Source organism: Salminus brasiliensis, chromosome 11 (assembly GCF_030463535.1).
Source record: "Salminus brasiliensis chromosome 11, fSalBra1.hap2, whole genome shotgun sequence".
NCBI lineage: Eukaryota > Metazoa > Chordata > Actinopteri > Characiformes > Bryconidae > Salminus > Salminus brasiliensis.
The window spans coordinates 21521454-21536878 of record NC_132888.1 but is presented as its reverse complement, the minus strand read 5'-3'; the positions used below and the strand labels follow the sequence as shown (position 1 = coordinate 21536878).

The 15425-nt window shown below is 41.8% G+C and overlaps 1 protein-coding gene across 2 annotated transcripts in view; it reads right to left on the bottom strand.

Annotated features, from left to right (window-relative positions):
- Nucleotides 1–15425, bottom strand: part of cadm1b (cell adhesion molecule 1b) — a 256172-nt gene that overhangs the window by 27526 nt on the left and 213221 nt on the right. The window contains exon 9 of one of the 2 annotated variants that reach the window (XM_072692170.1): nt 10227–10286. The exons of the other annotated variant lie outside the window; for it this stretch is intronic. Coding sequence (XP_072548271.1) covers nt 10227–10286 — 60 coding nt within the window. The remainder of the gene's footprint in view (nt 1–10226; nt 10287–15425) is intronic. 2 annotated transcript variants of the gene reach the window in all.

Sequence of the window (15425 nt, the reverse complement as noted above, 5' to 3'; positions counted from 1 at the left end):
AGAAGTGTGCGAGGGGTGTGAAAGCATAAAAATGCGCTTGTGAAAGGCAAAAACTCCTCGCGTACCTGTTCTCAAACGAATAGGTAGAGGAAGAGGCGTTCAAAAACCTGACATCTCAATTAGCCATCGCCTCCTGAATCCCCACAGCCGCTCCCCACAGCACCCCACAGCAATGCCCTCCATGAAGAGTTTATTTGTGTACACGTCTACAGCATGCTATTCGGAATTGAATTTGGCATGAATAGCAAGGTGGTTTTCGTTTCGCCCCCTAAAATATTGGCCTGTTGAAAGAAGGTTTAGTGCAACTAGCTGGTGCAGACAGTAAGGGAAAGTAATTCAGTACAGCTGGAGTGGAGCAGGACGAGCAGCAGGAGAGTTAGTCAGTCATGCTCGGTGTTTGATAATGTATACTTACATTTGAATGAGCAACCTAACCATTAATAGGCCCATGTGATGAAAATTTGAAATAATATATGTATGTATTTGACATCTTTACACCACCTCTGTGGATTTGAAAAGAAGCAGTCAAAATATGAAGTATAAACTTGTGGCTTTAATTCAGATGGTTGCATTAACCGTTTAGGAATTTATATGCAGCCCATTTTCACAGGCTCAAAAGTAACTGGAGTAATGAACACAATTATAAATATAACAAGCAAATCTTTTGTAGTCAATAATTGCCTGAAGTCTTGGTTTTCCTCTTGGCATTTACTACAGCGTCTTTCAGTTGCTGCATGTTTGTAGGTTTTGCTGCCTTCATTTTCATGTCATCACTGAGTGAAAACCGAGCTTAATTGGGTTGAGCTTAAGTGACTGCCTCACCCATTTAAGAAACCCCCATGTCTTTATTATCCAGCCTGTCCAGTTTTGCAGGATTTGACCGAATCTGAGCTGAAATGAAAGCTCTGTACAACTTTAGAATTCATCCTGCTACTTCTGTCAACAGTCACATCGTCAATAAACACCAGTGACTCAGTTCCGTTGGCAGCCGTATATGGCCATGCAATAACAGTGCCTCCGCTGTCCAAATGAAATCTTGCATCTTGTTCTGGAGATGGGCAGGCTTTTTAAGATGTTTCCCAGCAGTCTCGTCAAACCTTTGTGTTCTTGTGTGGTACTAATGGTCATAATTTGTCATAAAATTAAGAAACAGGCCACATCAACCTTTCAGCTAATGAGGAAATTACTGGAGGAACTGCGTTAAAAAAAAAAAAAAAAAAAAAGCTGTAAATGTGGTGGACTAAGGTGCTGCCATTATGACCTGAGGATCGCTGGTTCGAATCCATGGACATGCTGTCTGCCATCAGCAGCCAGAGCCTGAGAGAACACCATTGGCCTTGCTCTCTGTGGGTGGGTAGATGGCGCTCTCTCTCCCCACATTACTTCAGTTTCACGCTGGCCGCCATGGGCGTCTGTTAGCCAATGTATCGGAGCTGGCTTGCATTGGCGGCACTTTAAAAGAAGAGGTGGTGGCTGGTTGCACGTGTCAGAGCAGGCACATCAGTCCTCACCCTTCCAGTGTCAGGAGCATTAGATGTGATAGTGGGTTGGATAATTGGCTAGCTAAAATTGTGGAGGAAAATTGTGGGAAAAAAAAGCCTCTACCCCACACTGATTGCTTCATTTCACATCCATTGAGGTCATGTGCACTAAATATTGTCACTGTCTAAATACTGCATATTGTGTGTGTGTGTGTATCTTTATTTAGTTAAGGTAGTTTTATTTATTTCATTTTTATTTCAATAATTATCTAAATTATTGGGAGCTGTGATACTTGGGTATGTTTTTACTCCCCGTCCCCTCTGGAAATGAGTCCAAGTCCCCACGCTGCTCGCATTAAACATATGCAACCCACAAGAAATATAGTCTAAGAGGTACATGCACTGTGCATTTACAGCTACATGTACATGCTCTTTCTCGTAGCTCCACAGTGAATTAGGCACCGTCCTCGTCAGCCCATCATGATGGCATTTCATTCCCCATTGGCCACAGCTCACGCAGCGAACCCCACGTTGAGCTAATCTACCAGGCTTTTATCTCTCCACATGGAACCAAACTGACATCCGCATACATGGCCTACGTGCGCCGGGGTGTGTATTATTAAAGCAGGCTGAGGGACCGGACATGAAAGAGCAGGGCTGGCGGGTGGGGTGTGTTGGGGGGGGGGTGGGGGGGCAAACGGGTTGAGATAGTGGAGCACCAAAAAGAGAAAACGGGCTAGAGCAGGACAGAGGGCAGAGGCGGCATGCAGAAGAGGAGGAACGGTGGTCTAAATGGGACAGGTGGCATCCGCAGCATCAGGCTAAGGCTTAGTGCTGCAACAGGCCAGACCGGCCAAGAGAAAGAAAGGCCATTACAGGCGATGGTACAGGAAGCAAAGAGGGGAATGCTGAGAGAAAGGGTCATAGAGAGCTGCAGGGCCATCTGGACAACAGACAGGACAGGCCTCTAATGTATGTGGCCTCTAGAATTTGGGACACCTCAACCTTCTTTTAAAATTGTCCATGTAATGTTGGATTTTCACAGTTTTATTCCCTGGATTAACTCTTAGAATCCCAGGCCATTGCCCAGTGCATTTTCTACCTTTACGTTTGAACTGTGAGTGAGCATAGGTAAGAATTAATGTAAGTGTTGCATGTCTGCAGAATCTACACCTTGCATTAACGTGTTTTTGGTGATCAGATCACGTTCGAATTTGACTTGACCACACGAAAAGCCAGGTGTAACCACAGGGGCAGTGGTGGCTCAGCGGTTAGAGCTCTGGGCTATTGATGACGGGGTTGTGGGTACAATACCTGTGCTCGGCAAGCCACTGTGGGGCCCTTCACCTCTTCACCCTCTCTGTGCCCTGGGTGCCGCAGCAATGGCTGCCCACCGCTCTGGATACATGTGCTCACAGTCCACTGTGTGTGTTCACTGCACGGATGGGATAAATCAGATTCCATCTGTGTCCATCACAAATAGTAAAAATGGTTGTCTTGTCTTGTCTTAGAAAACACGTTAACAGAGTGTATGTATGTGTTTACCAGTGCTTTTTTACCAGTAGATGATCGACCACACCTTGCAGTTTTACAAAGTGAATAGTCCTTTTCTGCAAACCGTGTTGTGGAATTCCCACCGTACCTATAAACTGTTTATGCTCTGCCAGAGCTGGACCACCTTGGTGAGAAACCTACAGTTCCAGGATGTAAAATGAAAATGATGTGCTGATTATGCAGGAAAGTCAAAATGGTCTGGTTACTCTGGGAATGCATGTCATATCTGGATGTGAAGCACATGTTGATGCCAGGTGTAAACAAGGGAAAAAAGTACCTACAAAGTAATGATGCACTGATCCACAACACTGGACCAGTACCAGTACTAATACTTAGCCCGTTAAACACATCCACATTCAGTACTGTTTCTTAGTCATGGTTGTTCTGCCATTTGCAATACCTCTTGGATCAATAATGTGTGAGAGACTACCTTTATATAATTCCAAAATCCAAACTGGGTCTAAGTTATTCCCAGGTAGATAATACAACACACACACACACACAACACAGCTCGTTTTGCACAGTATTTGTAATGATGTTCATAAACGATAAAAATGATTTAGGATTCCACCATATTTAACTACCGCAAACATCGAACAAAGGCTTCCCTTTGTATGTGTAATCAAATTTTATTAGCTAGCAGCTGCTATGGTGAGGAAAAGGATTAGCCATTTGGGATCAGGACTTTTTCCCTTTATTGTCTGAAAACTTCTCGCCAGCTAGCTACACTAGGAGCTTTACTGCAGGATCAGAAAAGGACACATCCTTTCAGACCTCTACTCACAGTGGAAGGATGGACAGAGCATCTGTGGATGGTTTCAGATCTGAACTGAAAAGCGAAAGCGGGGCTTGATCTTCTGGTTTCGAGGGTCTACCAGGTCTGTGGTTGTTATGAGTCCCATTTTCTCTGTATCTAAAACTCCCTAACTCTCCCCAAAACTAAAAGTTTTTCATATAAGCTTGTTTCACTTTCTTCTTCCTTCCTAAAACAGAATAATGTACGGAAAGTACGCCTGAAAACCAATAACTCCTACTTAACAGCTGTTTTGACTGAAGACTAAATAAGGGTTGGAAGGGTGCTCTCTGAATTTTGCACAGCTCTCTGCATTTTCTACATTATACACCTTAATGCAGAACTATCAAGTTGTGTACATCAGATGAAGGTTCTTTAGACCTTTAAAAAGTTCTTCACACTTGCACAACTCAAACTTTAGGAACCAAAAGTAGCTCCTCTGTGGCATCGCTAAAATAATCATTTAACGTACCTACATCTTTAAGAGCGGATTCCAGTGGTGTAGGTGGGGTAGGTTATCCTCTACTCTAGCATACATTTATGCATCTTGCCACTGCGAGTGCTAGCTTTAGCACGGAACAGGTATCAGATCGGTGTTCAGTATTGGCCGGTGTCATGGTTAGTCAGGGTGTCTGATCAGATGGCTGCCTCAGTATTCTCTTATTCCAAATACAGATTAAAATGTGCTTCGTTCTGTTAGACTCTGTGCATTGGTTTTCATACAATCCCCCCACAGCAGCACTTATCAACCTATTCGAGCCGTGACCTCTTCCCTCTTGACACACTAGAGCAACCTTCTTCACATTTCTCTGCGTTGACATCCGAGCACTGAATGGTCTATTTCTGTAAACACATGCTGCACAGCTAACCCTGATGCTCCGCTGCTACTCCATATGTTCCAGGATTTATCCCATTATCACATACTACTGCTAGCAAACACATGGAGGAACATGCTATTGTTCAGTGTATAAATAAATGGAGCAACTTGCCTGACGCTTCGTTCAGAGCTGAACAAAACAAACCTCTATCTGCTTTCTGTACACTTTTTTATTTTTACTGCAGTTAATTATAATTCCAGTGTTGAGACACATATGAGATGGTTTGGCTAGGCACACTGCAGGGCTCAACACAGCCTTTACGTTCGCAGTCCCTGTTTTGGCTTATAATGAAGCTCACACTACAGCAGTATCAGTGACGTGAGTCATTAATAGAATTACATTACCATAATATCATAATTCGCCTCCACAAGTCCCCAGAATTAACCCAGAGTTTTGCAAAAAAAAAAAAAGTTCAGTAATCAAGGTTACCTTTTATATAGCACCAGTTGAAATGTAGTAAAGGATAATCTCGGTTTCATTCACTTGGCTTTTTGTACTTTTCTTACACAGACCTAGAAAGATTTAAAACTTTGCGAACTTAATGTTCAATAAAAACACCATTGAATGTTAATTTAGATGCATTAGTGAATGGATTTTAATTCAGTTTGTTTTTAATGTTCATAATGTTTATGGTTTAAACAGCCAACAATAAACATCTGACATCACAACAAGTTGATAAACTGGAGTCCTGGCATCATTCTTGATGTACTGGTTGCTATGACAGTGTTTACATGTTTATTTAAAAAATGTACAGTCAAAAATATTTATATAAATATAAAAAAATAATATAAAAAATATTACTGCTGCAACGATGCACAACCTGTGTCATTTTTGATATTGCAAAATATGTGCCTTGTGCCTTTCTGAGGTTGTAGTTTAATTACATTTTTCAAAAAAATTGTTATATAATAAATATTGAAATAATTATTTATTTATTACCATATTTAAAATGAATCATTCCTTTGAGTGTAGACACAATAATCACATAGTAATACAATTAAGCCATTTGATATTCTTAACTAATAGTTTATAAATGATACAACTTCATGTATTACACAATATTGATTATGAAAAACTGCTTGTTAATTATCTACACTGAGATTTGAGCTATGACTTAAGAGTATCACAAACCTAAATTGTCACAAAATCTTCTTAATATTTGTTTTTTCATTTATTAATCTTAATATTAATTACACACAAAAGCATTAACAATCTAAAACAACCAATTGGAAATTGATTAAGTGGCTATGTAGAGAGGTATAAATGTCTAATCTTTAAAAAAGACCAACTTTAAATTTTTATTTTGATTTTAACTTCAAGGCTATATTTTTATGTGGAAGATTAACCAGCTAGATTTAAAGGTTTTAAAGTATGAATGGACAAATTTTAAAAATGCAATATTTTTGGAAAGATGTTCTTTACAAGCAGTGTAAACGAGTGCAGTTAAATTGTTAAAATGCGTAGTAAAAAAGTAGGTGTCTGAAGAGCTTAAAAACTCTCCAGCTGTTAAAAACTGTTAATTTGACAAAATCTGTAGAATTAGCTAATTTGTCTAAAGATCATTCCAGCTCTGTCTACACCTCCATTCAGGTGATCCTCAAATACAAAACTCTACTGCTCATTTTTGAGACTTTCTGTCTTGTTAAGGTTTCATTTCTTGCAGTGTGAAAAGTAGAGCTCGAAGTGGACGTCACACCGAGAAAATGAAATATGCCTAATAATAAGCCAGCTCCTTATCTGAAGCTCTTAACAAACCTGAACTTAACTTGGACCTTCGGTTCTCGCAATGAAACTAGCTGTTAATGCAAATCACCTCATGCCTCAGTGTGTAGAGAAAATGTGTAAAATCGTCCTGGCTCAGCGTGGCTGTGGGAGTGGGCTGTAGAGCTGTTCCTGATGAAAAATTAAACCACGGCTGAGAGTGGAGAGCCCATTGTAAGAATAATGAGCCACCTTGTCTTGTGTGTGTCATTCGCCCGGCGGCAACTCCATCATCCCCACACACAGCAGCATAAATGCCCCCCTCATCAGACAGATATATGAGGCTACCTCGCCGTGCTTTACCTAAGGGCGTCCAAGCACATATTGGAAAAAGCCCTGAAAAATATCCTGGGAGGAACTCATTATATGGGAAAACACTGTTGATGTCAAAACGTGGACTTAAGACACAGTTCAACACTATTCATCTATCGAGAGGAGGAGATTAGACCCAAAGTCCAAAGTCTATAAGGTGTATTCCTCTGGTGATCGAGAAAATACAGGCCTGCTAGATGGGCCGCCGAGTTTCACTCTCCCAGCCAAGGGAAAAAAAAAAAAAAAAAGGTTAGCTAATGATGTTAGCCGGTAGGTGGCTTATTTATTCAGCCATTTAATATAGATGCATTTCCTGCCACAACATTTTTAAAACCTGACATCCACCTACGAGTTTCCAAAACAGACCCACATTATAGCAACCTACCCTTATATAATACACCATGTCCCATACCCACCTTTATCCAGCATAAATCTCCATCTCATTTTACATTTTGACTACAGCATCCACAAAAAGCTTTCACGTCCAAAAAAAAACAAAAAAAGCTACTCACTTTTCACTATTGACCTGCGATTGCTTGTCTTTCACTTCCAACGTTATTGGGCGAGATCCACCGGACTTCGGCATCATTGCAGGGTCTATCGACGACCTGATAGAATGAACTTTCACGGCTGATAATGCTCAGGCTGGTGCAAACTGGCCCGCGACCCCCTGAGCTCTTCGCTGCCCACGGTTCGACTGGATTAGCTTGCGTGTGTTTGAAAGCTTGTACTGCTTGAATGCTAATCCGAGGCTAAGACTGACACACCGATAATGCACCTTCTTGTAGCTTTCTTCTGTATTCACAGAGGCTTTACAGATAGGGGAAGAGAGAATATGTTCTTGATATTCTTCACAGATGAAACATACGTCTCAGTTCAGCCGTATGATCACGCAGAAGCAGGGCCTTGAAGGTTCTTCTGCGGTTCTGGGAAGGCTAATGCTGCACCCCGCTCCTAGCATATCAATTATAAGGCGGTGTTTGATGGCGGGGGGGTGGTTCAGGCACCTGTCAAAAGTTGCAACTATTGGTGTGCAGAGCACTTCCATTTAGCCATTTATTTTGTGTTATAAATGGCAATCATCTCGAAATGTCAGCGCCTAAAGCTACCCAGCACTTCAGCAAGACATTATGGCTTAATTGATTTTTTTTTAAGTGGAGTGCTCCCTATCCTTTATCACTCTTTGCCAGTTCATCAAAAATGCATTACGGTTCTAGGTTCCCTGGACCTCCTAACATTGATTTATTTGGCTGGCATTCCCGGTACTAAGCTGCTGTCTTTATGTGGAGGAGCATGAATTAGACCTGAAGGTGCCTACATATGGCACTGGAGCACACAACACAGATGTTTTCTAAGCAAGACCCCTTCAGTCCTTGTCAAGATCTCAAGTTCGTTTCGTTTTAGCCGGCAAAGCAGCCGGTCTGTTCACACAATCTGGAATTCCACACTTACAGTTTTAACCCTTACAAGTTGCACTTACTGACGGCAATAAGAAAAGCGTGGTTCAGTAAATTAAGTGAGAATGAATATTCATTACTTCTCACTTGTGGTTCATTGGAACAAGCTGGGAAATGTAAATTTCTGACAGTTCTGTGTCTATCGAAAACCTTTAAACCGTGCTTGTAAGTTTGTAAGCTGTTTCATTATTTAAATCTGAATTTCAGATTTAAGAATTATTTCCCCTGATCAACCTCTACAACCACAGACAGATGAGGTGAATAACATTTATTAACTCTGTACAGTAGCACCTGTCAAGGGGTGAGCTATATTACACAGCAAATCAACAGTCAGTTCTTGACGTTGATGTGTTGGAAGGGGAAATGGACAAGCATAAGGAACTCATTGTGTATGCAGTGGTTAACACCTACTAAGAGTGGTCCAAAGAACAACAACTGGTGAACTGGCGACAGGGTCATGAGTGCCAAAGGCTCACTGAAGAGGTTCCACCTCACATCATACAGGATTTAAAGGATTTGCTACTATCATTTTAGAGCCAGGTACCAGGTCTGTGGGAACCCAAGACTTGAAGGGTCAGAGCAGTTCTTGTGGCCTGATGGGGACTTACACAAATTTAGGCAGGTGGTAATGTTAATGTTATGGCTTATGGGTGTATATAAATGAGTTCTATTCTGATTGGCTGCACTGTACTGTACTGTACTGTGCCTTTTTTTAAAAAGCAGCAACGTCCGTGTAAATAGGTAGGGCTTAACTGTTGTAGGCTGAATAGGTGGAACACAAATCAGATAAAATCGAATCCAACAAACTGTTCTGATTCGTCCTTCAGAGTGAACAAAATCTATGTCAATGTCGCCTCATTTCACAGCCCAACCACCCCCCCCCCCTCCCCCGAGGGCCATTCCACTGTAGAATGGAAATCAATTGGTACTGGTTTAAATCAGATGTCATCAGATAAGTACTTGTCATTACTGGGGACAGTGGAACTGTGTCAGTGTGTACTGTAGAATCAGAGGTCTTCATGAGCTACCATATTTGTCAGTGTATACAGTACATATACGAGGCTTCCTCATTTGCAGGATGAACTATGTTTTTTTTTAGATAGTTTTTCCCAAGCAAACGTGAGAGCTCATTCAGAGCACAGTTTGAATCGGTAAGTGTTTATTATAACTTTTTTTCTCCAACTGATTAACAATGGAATGCAATTTATATGTGGCTTATATTCCCTTTCCAGTGTTTACTAGTTCAAAATAAGAGTTTGTGACACTAACTAACTACTAACTAAATGTGAAATTCTGGCTTTCGTGAATCACATCTATTACATTTGAAGAAAGTACCCAAACATCAGTAACTCTAAACTGCAATATGACAGCAACTACAGATGTCTTCACTGTGAAATATTTGTTAAGGTGGTATAAATTTTATCTATAAATAATGAATCCTTGCTTTTCTTTTTTAATCATCCGGTCAACATTTGGCTCTTGCTGTTGATGACTTGGCTAATAATGCCGAGGTCTTGTGAGGAACCACGAGCCGGAGAACGGCAGTGGCAGATTGGGGAAAAAGATTCTCTCTGTAAAAATGAATCTCCAGCGCTGAAGATCAAACAGGTGACAGGAAAAGGATTTGACAAGCACAACCTGACAAGTGCTGCAGCCGCGCGGCCACTGAGTGTGTTATCAGCGGGGTGATCTTATTACAGCGGCCTGCCTGCCCTGCACAAGCCCCTGATCTTTCACCCTCTCCTGCTGTCTGTTACAGCTTATACTCCATAAACATGCACCTCACTTCCTCTCTCTCTCTCTCTCTCTCTCTGTCTCTCTCTATTCCGCTCTCTCTCTTCCTCTTGCACATACACTCACAAGACACACAGACACATACATTTACACACATAGGCAAAACAGAACACAGGAGGCACAAAGAAAGAGACCAAAAAAAAGGCAAACAGGTGAGATGGAAGCAGCACCCTGAAGCCGGGAGGGCGTACGGTACCTTGGGCAGCATCAGGGTTGATGGTGGTAGTAGTGGGTGGGGGGGTTGTGGCGAGAACATCTAGATGGGAAACAAAATGAAAAACACACACACAAGAGGCAGAAAATGAAAAAAGGGAAATAACCCCCCGGAATAAAGCATTCTGAAAGCACTGAAATGTTAGTACAACACGAGAAATCTGACAGAACTGAGTTCACCTCTCCGGGAAAGACCTGCTGCTCACATGAAACCAACAGAACAGAGCTCGTTAATTCGCCTGTTTCAAAGTAATGTCGCATGCGTCTGACAGTTCTATAGTGAACCAATGCCTTCTGCATTATTATTGTGTTATTATCTTAATTAGACAACCTGAAGGCGAGCTGACCTCTAAGAGACGTTTTGTCTATTTTCATGTAAATAACCCAGAACGAGAATCAGAGCACAACAGAGAATGATGCTTTTGCTTAATTATGAGGACAAAAAGATAAGGTTACATTGTCCAAGGAGGGGTACGGAAGTGAACATGGCGAATACGTGACCTACAGGGGCTCTTCGAAAAGACTATGGTAATCAGCCACACATCAAAAGAAGGCCCTTCGAGGTTCAAAGTCCACCGATCGTATATTTTTGGTAGTTTTTCAGCACATACAAGACAATCACAGCAGGCCTGGACAACAGGGCAGTGTAATCAGACGGTACCCTGAGGATGATGAACTGACAGAAAACTAGAGAGGAAAACCAGAGATGGCACTATACCACGTTTTCTCTTTCGAGTAGATTGTTTGTTTGTTGGTTTTACAAAAGTTCCAGAATTTGCTGGTATTTAATTAACTCCATACTTTTCCTTCTACCAGTGTAAAGTTCCTCCTGCCACTGGCTGCAACATAAACCCAAAGCCTGATCAACTCACCAGTTGGAAAGATGTTCTTTTTCACAAGACTTGTCTCTAAAATGCGTCAGGCTTGTTTAAATGATCCACTTTAAAAGTCTGATGCTGAATTTTGTGGTAAGGATGACGGTTTTGTTTTGTTTTTTTATCTGATGACTCTTCCGTGAAGGTCCTATTTGTGTAGGTGCCACTGCACAGTAGAACAGTGCACCGCCACTCCAGAGTCTACTAAATCTTTCTGAAGTTCTTTTGCGGTCAAGCAGAGCTTTTGATTTGTTCGGAAAGTTTTCTCTGAAAGTTTCCTTGGTCTTCCAGACCTCAACTTGATAGAGTGCTCGGCAGCTGTCTTGGGACAAGGCTTGAGGAGTCAGAGTATTTATAAAGCTTTGGAATTTCTAACAATAACTGCCAACAAGCCCAAGTTAATTAAGGTCTGAACCCTTTCTTCTACTCACTTAGCTATTCTCAGTAGCAGAAATCTTGACCAGGGGTGCCCAGCCTATTGCATGGCACTGTAGATCTGGTCTGAGTGTGCATTTTAGGATTTGGGCAGTAATGACACCTTTGGATACCTTTGCTAGCAATGTAAACATGGCCTGAAACTCAAACACTATCCCACAGAAAGAAAGGCAGGATTTGATCGGTTGATTCTTCTTTTCCCTCCTGGTATCCAAATCAATGCCGTTCCGATGCCAGTACCCATCAGTATCCATTTTTAGTTAAATCAGTGGGTTACAGCCTGGCATTAATACGCCAATAGGCTACAGCAGAGTCAATGTTCCGCTGTCTGTGGATTTCCCAAAGTGCGGCACAATCTGAGGGAAAATCAAAGCATTTTTCCTTACAGCTCAGCGTCCTGGTGGGGTACAAGAATACTTCGTGTTTTCCCAGGAGTGTGTATAACAATGGAAAAAGATTTGTTATTTTTTTTCTTTTTTTGTAAAGCAAGCTAATGTTGCTTTGCGGCTTTGTAACTTTGTGAAGTGCAGCAGTGTGTGAAGTTAGCACACAATTAGCGTGGGATATTAGCGGCAAATCTCTTTAGTGTCAGTAATTTAAAGACCATCCACACGCAAAACATCACATAATGATCAAAACAAGAAGTGATTATCAAAAAGAAAAGAAAAAAAAACAAGCTAAAGAACTGCACACTAGCACATAGAACATACACTACCGGTCAAAAGTTTTAGAACAACCCATTTTTTCCCAGTTTTTATAGGAATTTAATCAGTTCAAGTCCCGAGAACAACCTAAAATGGTACAAAGCCCAGTGTCCTTAAATGTTACGAAGGTAAGCAGTAAACTGTCTGTGTTTTTAACCCCTTAAACAGCCTTTAAGGGGACCGCCGGCGGGTTATTACAAACTTCTATTACCAAAGAATAGCCCCACCCATCTGTACAGAAATCCAAATCTAAAACCTGAAAAATCTGATAACACTCTGCTGCAGTATTTAGACAATACTGCACATTCAGATTGCTCTTATAATCTCTATAAAGCGAGTGTGTTTGCAGAGAAGGGGTGATTATGATCAATAATGCCTTTTTCTTAACAGGAAAGTATCGTGTTGAGTATTTTTAGATATCACCCAGCAACAAACAGTACGCCTGGCACACTGTATTACAGTGGCCTCACTGGCATCATTACATTTCTTAAAGCCCGGAGAATCACACACATAATGCAATGATGGTTTCCAGAAGCAGGTGAGCTTTGTGCTGTGGATGTAGAAGGCTGTCTGCAGTGTGCCCATCATCATCCTTTGCTTTCTCTCTCTCTCTCTCTCTCTCTCTCTCCCCTGCTTTTTTTTATTTTTATTTTTTTTACCACAAATACTCAGCCCCCTTGCTGGGGTAGAGTCACAGCGGGCAAAATTGGCTGGCTGTCTCCACCGCTTTATTGTCTGCGCTCCATCAAAAGATCTCAGTAGGGGCCCAAACACTTCCCAACTAATGATAAAACATCAAGAACGGCATAATGTCCACGGACGCGGGGAGCTGCAGGCCCGGATTCTCTGATGAAAATATTTCGGAGAGGATTTCATGCCTTGTGACCGGCTGCAGACGCGGCTATTGGAAATGTCAGCGTCTCCTGTTCGGGAAAGAGGGGGAAAAAAAATAAAATTGTGCATGCAGAGGAGACGGCCAACACCAAAAGGTCTGAATGGGATGTGGCATGCATAATAGTCAAGCAAACAAGCGTTTTCCATGGGCAATTTGCAGGCCGGGTGACTCTTGGCTTAACGTTATGAGCGCTGAAATATGAATGTGTTCTGGACGTGCAATATTTCTTTTTTTCTTTTTTTCCGCAGGCTGCGAGGACGAGAGCGCGGAATTCCAATCAGCAAGGCACACGGGTGATCATCGCCGGCGGGATCCTGACAACCCTCGTGATTTGCCCCTAATCTCACCCACAGTGTGTCTCTTCTCTTCCTCCTTCCGCCATGATTTGCCACCTCTCCAAATGTTGGCTGAAAATGTTGCGCCTTGATTTAATTACCCTGCGGAAGTTTTGGTTTTAGCTTAAGCTTAAATCAACAGTTATTAATAGGTTTAATATTTATGTTTAATATTTATATTATGTAGCATTTTTTACCTAAATATAATTTAAAATTTCAAAACCACTGTGATGCTTCACTGACTGTAAAAAGGATAATAGCATCTCTATCAATTCCATTCCTGGCTCCGCCACTGGTAACTGACCTATGTAACTTTACATAGCGGGCTGGGCAAAGCTAGTGAGAATGCTGCGTAACCTGAGTTGTATTTGCGAATAAATTCTCATAATTTATTCTTCCATGTCAGTCCACATGCTTCTTCCACTCTCAGCGATGGTCCTGTATCTCTCAGCCTGCCCAGAAATGCATGTGTAAAGCGTGTCCTTCAGTCAAACTGCGAATTTCACTTCCCAGTTTAGGGGGAGCCCAGGAGTGAGGAATAACAATTTTCCCATAATGCTGCTTTAAAACCTCAAAAACACTTCTAAACACTTCTGCCATGTTTTAGGTTTGTGCAGTGTAGGGGTGGGCAGTACAACGACATAATGCTAGATATAACGGTTGTTATAAACTGGCCCGGGTTCGCAGCAAAGGTCACTGGAGTAAATTATGTTTCACAAATGAGCACAGCATGAATTATGGAGCAAATGAAAGTACATGCTTCTGGTTTAACATCATTATGGTTGCGCATTACAAATTTGCTCTTTAATTTTAATTTTAGAATTAATTGTTTTGTGACAGATTGACGTTGTGTAACTCACCCTGCAGTTCAGTTCAGATACTGACACCATTCTAACTGCAGTTTATTCAGTGTGATTGTACGATTTGGGCAACTTTTGGCGTGCAAACGTTTGTGCACACTTGATCCAAATACACCTTTAACACCAAACCAACTGCATGGAGTATCAAAGCAGCCACTTGATAATACCTGATTGACCACATGCAACACCAAAGCAACTGTCTAGCAACCACCAAGCAGCATCCTCTCAACCACTGAGCAACACCTTGGCAACCACTTGAAATAGAATAGCAATCACCTTATACTACCATAACATCTAACAAGCACTTAGCAACCCCATATCAACCACCTGGGGTGCTATAGCAAGCACTTAGAAACACTTTAGCAACCACCTAGGATAACATAGCAAAACCCTAGCAAGACCATAGCAACCACCTAGCAGCCACTTACCAATACCATAGCAACAACATAGGATAACATGGCAAGCACTTAGCAACAATTTAGCAACTACCTAGCATAACATAGTAACTAGCACTTAGCAACCCCATATCAACCACCTGGGGTGCTATAGCAAGCACTTAGAAACACTTTAGCAACCACCTAGGATAACATAGCAAAACCCTAACAACACCAGAGTAACCACCTAGCAGCCACTTACCAACACCATAGCAACCGCATAGAATAACATAGCAAGCACTTAGCAACACCACATTAACCACCTGGGATGCCACAGCAACCACTTAGCAACACTTTAGCAACCACCGGGGATGCCATAGCAACCACTTAGCAACACTTTAGCAACCACCTAGGATAACATAGCAAAACCCTAGCAATACCATAGCAAGCACTTAGCAACACCACATTAACCACCTGGGATGCCACAGCAACCACTTAGCAACACTTTAGCAACCACCTGGGATGCCATAGCAACCACTTAGCAACATAACATAGCAAAACCCTAGCAATACCATAGCAAGCACTTAGCAACACCGTAGCAACCACATAGCAACATTACTAAAACTGCCTGGAAGTGGGAGCCACTTAAGCTGTGCACTTTTCTAGTTGTTCATGTTGACCTCGGCACACAGAAAAGGACTATG